The sequence below is a fragment of the Coregonus lavaretus genome (genome assembly GCF_964263955.1).
Source record: "Coregonus lavaretus genome assembly, chromosome: 7".
NCBI lineage: Eukaryota > Metazoa > Chordata > Actinopteri > Salmoniformes > Salmonidae > Coregonus > Coregonus lavaretus.
Window position 1 is genome coordinate 55779392 of NC_139994.1, and position 14745 is coordinate 55794136.

A 14745-nucleotide genomic window follows, 5' to 3' on the forward strand; every position below is an offset into this window, starting at 1 on the left:
GTGTGTCTGCGTCTTTATATGAACATCTTATTCATCCATAAAGGAGGTACAAGGTGGGACTGGGAGACTGAAGCGGGACTCACCTCCTTGTATTTCTCGGCAAACTTGCCAAACTTCTCGATCATCTCGGCCACGAAGATGACGTCCATCTTGTCTGAGAAGTTGGCGGCCTCAAATGTGTAGACGAGCAGCTGGCGGGCCGTGATCACCGCGTTGGTCATGTTCAGAGGCATCTAGAACACACAGACAGACACACAGACAGACACACAGACAGACACAGACAGAGACAGACAGAGACAGACAGAGACAGACAGAGACAGACAGAGACAGACAGAGACAGATTTAGAAGGACTGTACACAAGGTGAAAGCTTCAAAACAACACTTGAGTGTAGGAGGACAAAAATAATGGCAAAAGAAAGAGAGAAATAACAAATGAAGAGGGAAGACTGAAAATATGAAAACGAATGACAATTAGGAGGGAGATATACAATAAGTTGAAGAAAGAAAACAGACAGACGAAGAGAGCAAATCAAACATGGTCAGACAGAGTGTCATGGTCACCTGGTTGATGATGTAGAGGACACGGGTTACATCTTTCTGGTACTGGCAGCGGGAGTAGTCGTCCTCGGCCCACAGGCCCCCACGGTCACAACGCCGCCACGCACGCCGCTCCTCACCCACCGAGCCAGAGTAGATTCCCGCGCCCGACGCCAGCTTGTTGCAGAGCAGGTAGGCTGTGATGCCCGCTAGGGTACGAGGCCATCTGAGAGAGGGAAAGAGAGAGCATGAGTGAAGTCTTAGGCGGGTGGGTTTGCCACAATGTGGTGGCATGATTCACATGATGTGTTCCAGGAACATGTGATTATTCATCCGCATCAGCGGTTTACTCTGCTCAACATCATCATTTAAAAAACTGTGGAGAGCTTTTGTTCCTGCCAGTACTACTTATTTACTCAATGGATTATATGCTTTTGACAGTTACTCAACTGGGTCATATTCATTAGTGCACACCGTGCCAAAACATACCAAAACAGTGTACAAATTAAGCTATTGGAAGTTCAGGTTAGTAAGGTTGGTGCCTAATAAATGCGACCCAGATATTACTACTAACAACAAGTCTAATAATCAGCCACTAGGTGGTGCCACAGAGCTGAGCTTGTTCCACAAAGAACTGTCTGGTACAAACTTGTTTACCTCAAAAAGTCCATTAAAATTAAACAAGTACCTGATTAAATAAGACAATAGATTGATATTAGATTAATACAATATATTAATATATTAGATTAATAAAATAGATTAATACAACTACAAACATTTACCTGAAACATTTCTCAGACAGATTACCGACTAATAATAACCTAGTCTAGTGAAACATGTGATAGTGAAAGTATCACCCCCACACCTGAAGTCTCCCTTGTTGTTGGACACTCTGTCGGGTGGGCAGTACTTGGCGGAGCTCTCCAGAACCACAATGTGGACGGTGCGGGTGGTGTTCCCTCGGCTGGTCCTCACACGACACTCCCAGTTCCCAGTAGAAGCAGGCTGGATGTTGGAGATGGTCAACGCACTGAGTGAAGAACAGAGGGGAACAAGTAAATAACATATTACTGCCAAAGACAGAAAGAGAGAGTAGACTGTTTCAACCATTAATTTCCAGTCCAAAAGTGGTGCCCCAGCTGGTCTCTTGCTGCCTATTGCTTCACTGATTTAAAGAGGGTTAGGTCACTTGTGCTGTGTGGAAACAATCAATCAAATTGTATTTACATAGCCATTTTTACAATAACATTCGTCATCCAGTGCTTGACAGTTACCTTGCCTTAACCTCCAAGCAGCAGTAGTGGTGAGGGAAAAACTCCCTGGAGTAAGAAACCTTGGGAGGAACCAGACTCTATTCATCTAAGGGTGCCTTTCTCCTTACCATGGTCTTCTATCTATCCACCCACCCGCCCGTACGCCCGCCCACCCAACAGTACCGTCCCCCTTACCTGGCGATGAGGGAGCAGTTCTGTACCATGCTCTTCTCGATGAAGATGCCCTGGGCTGCGTCGGGCTCCACCATGCGGCCGTCCTGGTACCACAGAACCTGCATGTCCTCCGCCACGAACGAGGCCTGGCACTGGAAGGGCAGGCTGTCGCCCTGGAACACGATCTGACGCTGGGACGGAGTCAGCTGGAAGGAAGGCAGTTCCAGGGGTGCATCTGGAGGGTGGGGGAGAATGGGGTTACATTTTAGTGCATTTGTGTAGACCTTTTTTCAAGTGTGTGTGTGCACATGAGTATGTATGTGCGAGTATGTGTGTGTCTCTAGGCTGCATGTCTGGGTAGGATTGGGTTAATTCAAGTAATTTGTTCACAAATTAATTATTCTCCTCAGGGGATCCCTTCAATAGTCAAATGTTGGTCCTATTTGTCACTCGGTCATGTGTCTCCACTTGTGAAAGATGTGCCACGTATTTCCTAACCCGTGCAGTGAAGAGTGCCAAACCGATAAGACAGGGCAAGCACAAACAAACGCTGCAGTGCTCCGTACTGCTGGCCCTTCCCTTATCGCTTGTGCCATTGGACAACTCATATTCCCAAATACACCAGTAACTAAAGGACTATGCCCTCTATGCTGCACACCGCATCAAGCCATCTCTGAACTGAACACAAAATAACTGCACTATACTGCATTTTCTCTCAGTTCATCTCTCTGCATTTAGATACAGTATATTTGTATATATACTGTTTATTCTCTTATAGCTCTATGCTCACTCTACCTAGTTGTATATATAATGTATGTAAACAAACTCCGCTGTCTGTATTCTGTCTCTAAATGTAGTCGATCACTAGCAGCACCATATCACCAAGTACCTCTCTGAGTATGTATAAAAGTACCTACTTGGCGAATTAATGTGATTCTGATTCTGAGTGCAGAACCAAATGATAGAGCGGTTGTACGTCCATCTTTACATCTATACTGTACAGCTAAAGTCGTAAGTTTACGTACACTTAGGTTGAAGTCATTAAAACTCGTTTTTCAACCACTCCACACATTTCTTGTTAACAAACTATAGTTTTGGCAAGTCAGTTAGGACATCTACTTTGTGCATGACACAAGTAATTTTTCCAACAATTGTTTACAGACAGATTATTTCACTTATAATTCACTGTATCACAATTCCAGTGGGTCAGAAGTTTACATACACTAAGTTGACTGTAAACAGCTTGGAAAATTCCAGAAAATGATGTCATGGCTTTAGAAGCTTCTGATAGGCTAATTGACACCATTTGAGTCAATTGGAGGTGTACCTGTGGATGTATTTCAAAGCCTACCTTCAAACTCAGTGCCTCTTTGCTTGACATCATGGGAAAATCAAAAGAAATTAGCCAAGACCTCAGAAAACTAATTGTAGACCTCCACAAGTCTGGTTCATCCTTGGGAGCAATTTCCAAACGCCTGAAGGTACCACGTTCATCTGTACAAACAATAGCACGCAAGTATAAACACCATGGGACCACGCAGCCGTCATACCGCTCAGGAAGGAGACGCGTTCTGTCTCCTAGAGATGAACATACTTTGGTGAGAAAAGTGCAAATCAATCCCAGAACAACAGCAAAGGACCGTGTGAAGATGCTGGAGGAAACGGGTACAAAAGTATCTATATCCACAGTAAAACGAGTCCTATATCGACATAACCTGAAAGGCCACTCAGCAAGGAAGAAGCCACTGCTCTAAAACCGCCATAAAAAAGTCAGACTACGGTTTCCAACTGCAGATGGGGACAAAGATCGTACTTTTTGGAGAAATGTCCTCTGGTCTGATGAAACAAAAATATAACTGTTTGGCCATAATGACCATCGTTATGTTTGGAGGAAAAAGGGGGATGCTTGCAAGCCAAAGAACACCATCCCAACCGTGAAGCACGGGGGTGGCAGCATCATGCTGTGGAGGGACTGGTGCATTTCACAAAATAGATGTCATCATGAGGAAGGAAAATTATGTGGATATATTGAAGCAACATCTCAAGACATCAGTCAGGAAGGTAAAGCTTGGTCGCAAATGGGTCTTCCAAATGGACAATGACCCCAAGCATACTTCCAAAGTTGTGGCAAAATGGCTTAAGGATAACAAAGTCAAAGTTTTGGAGTGGCCATCACAAAGCCCTGACCACAATCCTATAGAAAATGTGTGGGCAGAACTGAAAAAGTGTGTGCGAGCAAGGAGGCCTACAAACCTGACTCAGTTACACCAGCTCTGTCAGGAGGAATGGACCAAAATACACCCAACTTATTGTGGGAAGCTTGTGGAAGGCTACCCGAAACGTTTGACCCAAGTTAAACAATTTAAAGGCAATGCTACCAAATACTAATTGAGTGTATGTAAACTTCTGACCCACTGGAAATGTGATGAAAGAAATAAGAGCTGAAATAAATCATTCTCTCTACGATTATTCTGACATTTCACATTCTTAAAATAAAGTGGTGATCCTAACTGACCTAAGACAGGGAATTTTTACTAGGATTAAAATGTCAGGAATTGTGAAAAACTGAGTTTAAATGTTTTTGGCTAAGGTGTATGTAGACATCCGACTTCAACTGTACATCTGTCTTGAACGACAGCGTGCCAACGACTGATGGCATGTAAGAGTGTGTTCATGTGAGGTCGAAGTGAGGAGATCAGATGTGTGGGCGTGGTTGTGCGTGACTGAGCAAGAGTTTGAACATGTGTGTGTACACATCAAAAGGTAGTCTCTAACTAGGAGCTCTGGTTTGAACAAGGTGATGTAAGGTGTAGGGAGTAACAGGTGTGTGTGTGTGTGTGTGTGTTCTTACGAAACTTAGGTTTGATGAAGGTGACGTGAGTGTGTGTGTGTGTGTGTGTTAGGTGTGTATGTATGTGGAGCTTAAGGGCTTTAAGGTGATGAGTGGATGTAGGACCAGATGTGTGTGTGTGTGTGTGTGTGTGTGTGTGTGTGTGTGTGTGTGTGTGTGTGTGTGTGTGTGTGTGTGTGTGTGTGTGTGTGTGTGTGTGTGTGTGTGTGTATCCTTACCACAGGTGAACAGCTCAGGCTTGGTGGAGGTGATGAGCTGGCCCTGCAGGGAGCGGGGGTATGAGCAGCTGGTGTCCTTCACCCCCACGTTGTTGTCTTTGATCCAGTGCAGCAGCCACAGCAGGTTGCAGTCGCACAGCAGGTACGACGTCTGGAACTCCCTGAGGTAAAATGAGCATTACTTTCAGTTTCATTTCCAGTCAAAAGTGATAGTCCCCTGTTCGATCCCCCATTCCATAACTTTCTATGCTGTATCCCTCTTATCTATATCTCCTTCTCATACATCTAAATATGTCAAACTGTTTTTAAAATGATACCCCTCTGCAACTGTTTGTAAACTGAGGGTTAAGGTCTTGGTGGATGGAACCATTTGATTCTTTGTTTTGCTTCCTGGCTGAATGTGTTTGCAGTACCTTGAGTTGCGAACCAAGAAATAAAAGTTACAGATTGCACCTATAGGCATTTCTACAACAGGGTATTTTACTACCCTCTTTAAAGGAGCCCGAATAGAAAACCCACTACACTGCCACAGAGTCATGGAATAGCATTGCGGTGCCTCAACTCTAAAGCATTCTTACAAAGTCTTCAATGACACCAAGCTGTCAAACGTCCCTTGGGCCAGCGATGAAAACATGTTTCCTGAAAGGTTTCTGAAAAGACAAGACGAAGGCTATCAATCATCAATAACAAATCAATCAAGTATGCCAATCTGTCACATCACACAATCAGGACCCAAACACAACCTGTCATTGGCAACTCCACTGATATGTCCAGGAATATCTTAATCCTCACTTTTGCATCGTAGGGAAAAGGACATGGAATAATGTGTTGCAGCTGTGGCACTGAGACCCGTGGGGGGACCCTGGGTAATATGCTAATATCACAGCACCTGGCTGCCACCATTTTCTGGTGTTCTGAGCAGGGCAATTACTATTAGGGTGCTGGAGCCAAATAAATCACTTTCACATTAATGTCCTTGTCAATTACTTATTTTTAGGATGGATAGGGGGAAAAAGCAAATGGTTTTCAAAGAAAAATATCACTATGGATCTGGCGTATTTAAACAAAGTAATAAAGGAAAAATAACTACTACTTACAGTCGAACCAGACTTGTGAGGCCCTTGAATATGTCCACGTTGAGGCAGCCAATGCGGTTGTTGGACAGGTCTCTGTAGAAAGCAAAACAAATGGAGATTCTGGTTATATTCTGTCCTGATTTACTCAAGTCAAACAGCAGCAGAGTTTAAGAAAGGTAATAGGCCATCACAAATTGTACAAACGGCATGAAATTCACGACTAGAGTCAATTGACATCACGTGGTGACTCAGCGAATTCGAATAAATCCACGTTGTAGCTCAACAAATCAAAAAGTGGGGAAAACTGTCAACTCAATTCCCAGACTGGTGTTGTCGTTCGCAGAGACAGGTTGGGGCAGAGGCAGGGATTGAAAAATCCAGGTTTGTCAGTTTTACAACTTTTCAAGGTGATTTGAGACGATGTCTGTGTTCGCCCCGAGGGGGCTTTAACATCAAAGCTGTTAGTAACTCACTATACTAGTTGAGATTAATGTGTTACGATTGATGTCATACACATCAAAGTGTGTCTTTTTCGCCAGGACCTGACACAGTGTGTCTGCCAAACATCAGGCAGCATTATATATCTTTGAAGAAACCATGTTTGGGAAAGGAATTTATTTAGTCAACATTGTGAAAATATGATTTTGATCAACTCAAAGATAGGTCAAAATAGAAGAAATTAGGTAGGAAGGGAGTTCTATTTTAGTTTATATGCAAGCAGTTACAGCTGGATAAAACGCATCTGCAAAACGACTCTAATGTAAACAAATGACTCAAGTGTAACATTGGAATGGTCAGAAGAGGCCTCTCAATACCCTACAAACTATACCCTGCCAACTGCAACCCTAACCCAAGGCCTAATGCCAGGGCAGCATCAGACACTTAAATGCTTAGAATATAAGTGTGGAGAGCATTACGTAAACATCCTGGTGTTGGTCTAATTATTGTTGTGGTTCCTAGGGAGGGTGGCAGCTGGGGAATTTACTGTGTGAGGTGGTTAGTTCCGCCTGGTCTGGAAAAACCTTTCAGGGGCTGCCAAGAAGTCTGCCCGTGTCTGAGGAGGATCACCTAGTGGGGTGGTACTCCCTTAGCTAAAGGTATAAACTCCCACCCTGCCAATACTGCCAAGGCACAGCACTAGACATGGTGCAGTGCTTTGCAGTTGGGAGTGCAGTGTGATGTGAAAGCAGCCCACATAAGTAGAAAACGTACATCTCTCACAAATTACATTGTTGTTGCTAGCATCGTCATAGTCACCTATAATCATAGCAACATCATCCCAAATAAATTCCAACAATATTCTCATATATGACAATTGCAGACTTCTATGTCCTGGCCTTTGTTTTTTATAAAATCCCTCCAGAACTGCATGTCACAGTCACACTGATCACAGTACTTTAATCATGAAACCTGTCCGTGAAGCTTGTAGTCGATCCATGAAAGTAGCAGCAGAGCTCAACATTACAGCAGACCCAGAGCAAGCGGTCTGTTGTGATATGAGCAGATAGAAAAATAGACTGGTGTGTAAGTAACAAGGCAGGGTCAGTGACTGTTCAGCTGTTGGTGGAATGTAGCTGCGTCTGCTGGGTGGTAAGGCCCTGGAGAGGCCAGTGGGGCAGAGGGAGGAGGGGGTTGTAGCTTGAAGTTGCCCCTAGACGCTGATCTTGGGTCAGTTTTTCATTTCCCCCACTAATGGTTAACGTCAGGATTGGGGGAGGGGAGGCTAATCCTAGATCTGTACATAGGGGAAACTTCACCCCAGAGACACATGAATGGGTTGTATCCAGCAAGAATTTGCTCTGTCACATCATATGCGTCTTATGGCTCTATTGACAACGTATACATGTGACTGATCCCAGATCAGATGTTTGTCCCATGACGTGTCCAAAGCAACCCTCAAACGCTGAGGTCATGTTCTTTGCTTTTTATTTACTTCAGTGGGAGCGACTCAGTTGCAGCTCATATCCGTCAGCGTCCGGCTGGGTTGAAATAGGATATCATTTCCTAACAATGTGCACTGGAATGGACTTTGACCTAACTAAGTTTCGTTTCATTACAAATGACGACAATGAAAGGGGTGAAGTAATGCATTGTAGCATGCATTCAACATGTCTGTTTCTTCAAGAGAACATGTTAAGTCTGACATCCCTCTCCCCTCTCCGACAAGACGGATAAAAGAGGCAAGCAGCCTCGGTTTGGCCAAGTCGCTAGTCTTAAAAACGAGCGAAAATCTAATTAGGCTCTTTGAAGAGAGGAAAGGGACAGATGGAAGAAATTAAAGATTGGCTGAGGTTGAGAGAGAGAGAGAGAGAGAGAGAGAGACAGAGAGAGAGAACAATGAGTCTTTATCGGGAGCCTTCGCTACTGACTGCATTAGAAGAGAGGGAGCGTGTATTTTCATGTTCTCTCTGTCAATTAACTCCATCACCCTTTTCCAGAAGCAGAATAGGGCGGGCTGGAGGGTAGGCGCATTGCGTGCCAGCAGTCACCACAGAGCTTCTGTTTACAGCACCAGGCCCAAGTTCAAGACTCATTTTACCTCACCTACTCCTTTTGCAAGTTGAGGAATATGTTGAAGTGTAAGTGAGATGTTGGAGACGCAGCCAGAGATGGGAGCAAATGAATGATTTAACTACCACCTGACATATTTCCACTGCCAAACATGTTTCACCTTTATTTAACCAGGTAAGCCATTTGAGAACAAGTTCTCATTTACAACTGCGACCTGGCCAAGATAAAGCAAAGCAGTGCGATAAAAACAACAACAGAGTTACATATGGGGTGAACAAAACAAAGTCAAAAATACAACAGAAAATATATATACAGTGTGTGCAAATGTAGCAAGTTATGGAGGTAAGGCAATAAATAGGCCATAGTGCAAAATAATTACAATTTAGTATTAACACTGGAATGATAGATGTGCAAGAGATGATGTGCAAATAGAGATACTGGGGTGCAAACGAGCAAAATAAATAACAATATGGGGATGAGGTAATTGGGTGGGCTAATTTCAGATGGGCTGTGTACAGGTGCAGTGATCGGTAAGGTGCGCTGACAACTGATGCTTAAAGTTAGTGAGGGAGATAAGAATCTCCAGCTTCAGAGATTTTTGCAGTTTGTTCCAGTCATTGGCAGCAGAGAACTGGAAGGAATGGCGGCCAAAGGAGGTGTTGGCTTTGGGGATGACCAGTGAGATATACCTGCTGGAGCGCATACTACGGGTGGGTGTTGCTATGGTGACCAATGAGCTAAGATAAGGCGGGGATATGCCTAGCAGTGATTTATAGATGACCTGGAGCCAGTGGGTTTGGTGACTAATAACAACAAGAGCGTACAGGTCACAGTGGTGGGTGGTATATGAGGCTTTGGTGACAAACCGGATGGCACTGTGATAGACTACATCCAATTTGCTGAGTAGAGTGTTGGAGGCTATTTTGTAAATGACATCGCCGAAGTCAAGGATCGGTAGGATAGTCCGTTTTACGAGGGCATGTTTGGCAGTATGAGTGAAGGAGTCTTTGTTTGCGAAATAGGAAGCAGATTCTAGATTTAACTTTGGATTGGAGATGCTTAATGTGAGTCTGGAAGGAGAGTTTACAGTCTAACCAGACACCTAGGTATTTGTAGTTGTCCACATACTCTAGGTCAGAACCGCCGAGAGTAGTGATTCTAGTCAGGTGGGCAGGTGCCAGCAGCGTTCGATTGAAAAGCATGCATTTAGTTTTACTAGTGTTTAAGAGCAGTTGGAGGCTACGGAAGGAGTGTTGTATGGCATTGAAGCTCGTTTGGAGGTTTGTTAACACAGTGTCCAATGAAGGGCCAGATGTATACAAAATGGTGTCGTCTGCATAGAGGTGGATCTGAGAGTCACCAGCAGCAAGAGCGACATCATTGATATACACAGAGAAAAGAGTCGGCCTGAGAATTTAACCCTGTGGCACCCCCATAGAGACTGCCATAGGTCCAGACAACAGGCCCTCCGATTTGACACATTGAACTCTATCTGAGAAGTAGTTGGTGAACCAGGCGAGGCAGTGGTGGTTGATAGAGTCGAAAACCTTGGCCAGGTCGATGAAGACGGCTGCACAGTACTGTCTATTATCGATTGCGGTTATAATATCGTTTAGGACCTTGAGCGTGGCTGAGGAGCACCCATGACCAGCTCGGAAACCGGATTGCATAGCGGAGAAGGTACGGTGGGATTCGAAATGGTCAGTGATCTGTTTGTTAACTTGGCTTTCAAAAACTTTCGAAAGGCAGGGCAGGATGGATATAGGTCTGTAACAGTTTGGATCTAGAGTGTCACCCCCTTTGAAGAGGGGGGATGACCGCGGCAGCTTTCTAATCTCTGGGGATCTCAGACGTTACGAAAGAGAGGTTGAACAGGCTAGTAATAGGGGTTGCGACAATTTTGGCGGCTAATTTTAGAAAGAAAGGTTCCAGATTGTCTAGCCCAGATAATTTGTAGGGGTCCAGATGTTGCAGCTCTTTCAGAACATCAGATGTCTGAATTTGTGTGAAGGAGAAGCGGGGGGGGGGCATGGGCAAGTTGCAGCAGAGGGTGCAGAGCTGGTGGCCGGGGTAGTGGTAGCCAGGTGGAAAGCATGGCCAGCCGTAGCAAAATGCTTGTTGAAATTCTCGATTATTGTAGATTTATCGGTGGTGATAGTGTTTCCTAGCCTCAGTGCAGTGGTCAGCTGGGAGGAGGTGCTCTTATTCTCCATGGACTTTACAGTAACTTTTTGGAGTTAGTGCTATAGGATGAACATTTCTGTTTGAAAAAGCTAGCCTTTGCTTTCCTAACTGCTTGTGTATATTGGTTCCTAACTTCCCTGAAAAGTTGCATATCGCGGGAGCTATTCGATGCTAATGCAGTACACCACAGGATGTTTTTGTGCTGGTCAAGGGCAGTCAAGTCTGAGGAGAACCAGGGGCTATATCTGTTCTTAGTTCTGCATTTTTTGAATGGGGCATGCTTATTTAAGATTGAGAGGAAAGCACTTTTAAAGAACAACCAGGCATCCTCTACTGGCGGAATGAGATCGATATCCATCCAGGATACCTGGGCCAGGTCAATTAGGAAGGCCTGCATGCTAAAGTGTTTTAGGGAGTATTTGACAGTGATGAGGGGTGGTCGTTTGACCGCGGACCCGTTACAGACGCAGGCAATAAGGCAGTGATCGCTGAGATTCTGGTTGAAGACAGCAGAGGTGTATTTAGGGGGTAAATTAGTCAGGATGATATCTATGAGGGTGCCCATATAGGAGCATTCAAGATGAAATAGCTGTTGGCTGAATGATTTATAGGTTGGCTGAGAGAAATACAGCTAGCTATAAGTTTAGGGAATATAGTTCTACTGTTGGTTGTAAAATGGTTGAGGCTTGCCAAGGGGAAATGAAGCTCTGTCCAAGCCAAGGAGATGACAACCTTCCTGTCTCACTCACTGCTCCGCACTAGCAGCCAAACTATAGTTTATGTTGGCAAGGACCGGCAGGTATAAGATGATTGCAATACACACACACACTCACACAGGCTCACACACACAAACACTCAGAAACATGCACAGGCACAAACACACTCATACGCTCTCTCTCTCTAACACAGACCCACGCACATACCCATCCATCCAATCCCCTTTCCATGAATGTGTGAAAGTAGATAGGGCCTCATGCAGTCTCAAGTGGTCCCTGGCAAGGGCCCAAGTGGACTGGAGAACTGAATAGAATGTTGCTTGAAGCATTAAAAACACAGAGAATCTCACTGCCGATAGACTGCCGATAGGTACATATCACAGTGGGAGGCCAATGGATTAGCTAGTTTCGATGATCAGTTGCCTGTCTTAGCTGCCGAGTTAGTGCAGTGTCCTTAGCTAGCCAGCTATGTTGTGCTAGCTAACAAATATGCTAACGTTAGCTAAACATTTGGCTATGGGCTGGCACTGGCAGTATGGGATAATGGAGAGTGAATTAAATTGTTTCTTCGTCATCTTGCTAGTTAGTAATCTAGCTGTGGCCATCTGGCTAATATCAATGACTTTTTACAAAATAACAACATTAGCGCAGATAGCTTGAAATCTAGACCATAAGCAATACCCACGGATATACATTGCCAAACAAAGCTTCTGCCACCTTCTGGTTTGGAGTATTTTAACATGTGGCTGACGACTTTGCTGTGTGAACAAACAAGAGATTGACTGCCGGAACTCTGTTCTGAGGTGCTAAGTACTGTTGGCAGGCAAACGTTTGACAATCCTACCAGTGTGTCTGAGCTTTTACAGCAGTCGCTTATATAGACTGGATAGGCTAGACACAGAGAGTTGGTAATTGCCTCTATACCAGAAACAACAGATAGGGCCAAGAGTATTGTCGAAACCTGGCAAATGTTGCAATGTCGGAGCATATACAACAGTGTGTAGGTTTTTTTCTGTATTGAAAATGGGCGTTATGGATGCTGTATAATAAATCTGATGTTAAGCAACAGAGATCGGTTTAGACGTATGTTTAAAACCGTTCAGCCCATGACTCGTCCATCTGCCAAGAAAATGACAAATTTGATTAAAATTAAAATGATTTAATGCTGATGGTAATATTGATAATACTCACAGTCTTTTTAGTGCGAGCAGTCCAAGAAAAGCCCCCGGTTCGATACGGCTGATGATGTTGTTCCGCATGTCCCTGTGAAAGACAAACAGAGGGTAAGCCACAAGAAAACTAAACATCAAGTGCACAACAATGAACATCTTGTACGTGTCACGGCATAATGCAATCAACACATATTACGAATACTTGCAGCCAACTTCATCCAAAAATACCATTCCCCAATGAGAAATACATAATATCTTACGCACCTAATAACACACATTAGAAAGGGTCGATTCATATTCTCTCAAGGACTGCTCAAATAAATAGACCTAATGTTGACGTACACTCAGTGGCCAGTTGATTAGGTACACCACCCGTTCAAGAAAATGGGACGCTCCTACAGACAGTGAGTCACGTGGCCGTGGCTTGCTATATAAAGCAGGCAGAAAGGTATCGAGGCATTCAGTTGCTATTCGATTGAATGTTAGAATGGGCAAAACGAGTGACCTAAGCAACTTTGAGTGTGGTACGATCGTCGGTGCCAGGCGAGCTGGATCCGTATCGCAGAAACGGCAACCCTCCTGGGCTTTCACACATGACAATGTCTAGGGTTTAAAGAGAACATTGCGACAAACAAAAACACATCCAGTCAGTGGCAGTCCTGTGGGCGAAAATAGCTCGTTGATGAGAGAGGTTGAAGGAGAATGGCAAAAATCTTGCAAGCTAACAGGCGGGCCACAAACAAACAAATAGCGGCGCAGGACAACAGTGGTCTGCAGAATGACCAATCTGCAGCAACTGCGTGATGCCATTGCGTCAGCATGGACCAACATCCCTGTGGAACATTTCCGACACCTTGTAGAATGCCCTGAAGAATTCAGGCTGTTCTGGAAGCAGAGGGGGGTCCGACCCGGTACTAGATGGGTGTACCTAATAAACTGGCCGGTGAATGTATAAGATCTTTGTACAGTGCATTCGGATAGTATTTAGACCCCTTGACTTTTTCCACATTTTGTTAGGTTACAGCCTTATTCTAAAATTGATTAATGTTTTTCGTCATCAATCTACACATAACAACCCATAATGATAAAGCAAAAACCGTTTTTTAGAAATGTTTGTTTTTGCAAATGTATTAAAAATAAAAAACTGAAATACCACGTTTAACATAAGTATTCAGACCCTTTACTCAGTACTTTGTTGAAGCACCTTTGGCAGCGATTACAGCCTCGAGTCTTCTTGGGTATGACGCTACAAACTTGGCACACCTGTATTTGGGGAGTTTCTCCCATTCTTCTCTGCAGATCCTCTCAAGCTCTGTCAGGTTGGATGGGGAGTGTTGCTGCACAGCTATTTTCAGGTCTCTCCAGAGATGTTCGATCGGGTTCAAGTCCGGGCTCTGGCTGGGCCACTCACAGACATTCAGAGACTTGTCCCGAAGCCACTCCTGCGTTGTCTTGGCTGTGTGCTTAGGGTCGTTGTCCGGTTGGAAGGTGAACCTTCGCCCCAGTCTGAGGTCCTGAGCGCTCTGGAGCAGGTTTTCATCAAGGATCTCTCTGTACTTTGCTCCGTTAATCTTTCCCTCAAACCTGACTAGTCTTCCAGTCCCTGCCGCTGAAAAACATCCCCACAGCATGATGCTGCCACAACTATACTTCACTGTAGGGATGGTGCCAGGTTTCCTCCAGACGTGACCCTTGGCATTCAGGCCAAAGAGTTCAATCTTGGTTTCATCAGACCAGAGAATCTTGTTTCTCATGGTCAAGTCCTTTAGGTGCCTTTTGGCAAACTCCAAGCGAGCTGTCATGTGCCTTTTACCGAGGAGTGGCTTCCGTCTGGCCACTCTACCATAAAGGCCTGATTGATGGAGTGTTGCAGAGATGGTTGTCCTTCTGGAAGGTTCTCCCATCTCCACAGAGGAACTCTGGAGCTCTGTCAGAGTGACCATCGGGTTCTTGGTCACCTCCCTGACCAAGGCCCTTCTCCCCCAATTGCTCAGCTTGGCTGGGCAGCCAGCTCTAGGAAGAGTCTTGGTGGTTCCAAACTTCTTTCATTTA

The 14745-nt window shown here is 44.7% G+C and overlaps 1 protein-coding gene across 1 annotated transcript in view; it reads right to left on the reverse strand.

The window, feature by feature from the left end:
- LOC311131998 (adhesion G protein-coupled receptor A3-like) overlaps window positions 1-14745 on the reverse strand; it is a 49401-nt gene that overhangs the window by 8115 nt on the left and 26541 nt on the right. Inside the window, exons 3-10 of the mRNA XM_084165161.1 lie at window positions 12713-12784; window positions 6132-6203; window positions 5613-5684; window positions 5035-5195; window positions 1987-2200; window positions 1404-1568; window positions 563-764; window positions 84-233 (exon numbers count right to left, since the gene is read on the reverse strand). Coding sequence (XP_084021287.1) covers window positions 84-233; window positions 563-764; window positions 1404-1568; window positions 1987-2200; window positions 5035-5195; window positions 5613-5684; window positions 6132-6203; window positions 12713-12784 — 1108 coding nt within the window. The remainder of the gene's footprint in view (window positions 1-83; window positions 234-562; window positions 765-1403; window positions 1569-1986; window positions 2201-5034; window positions 5196-5612; window positions 5685-6131; window positions 6204-12712; window positions 12785-14745) is intronic.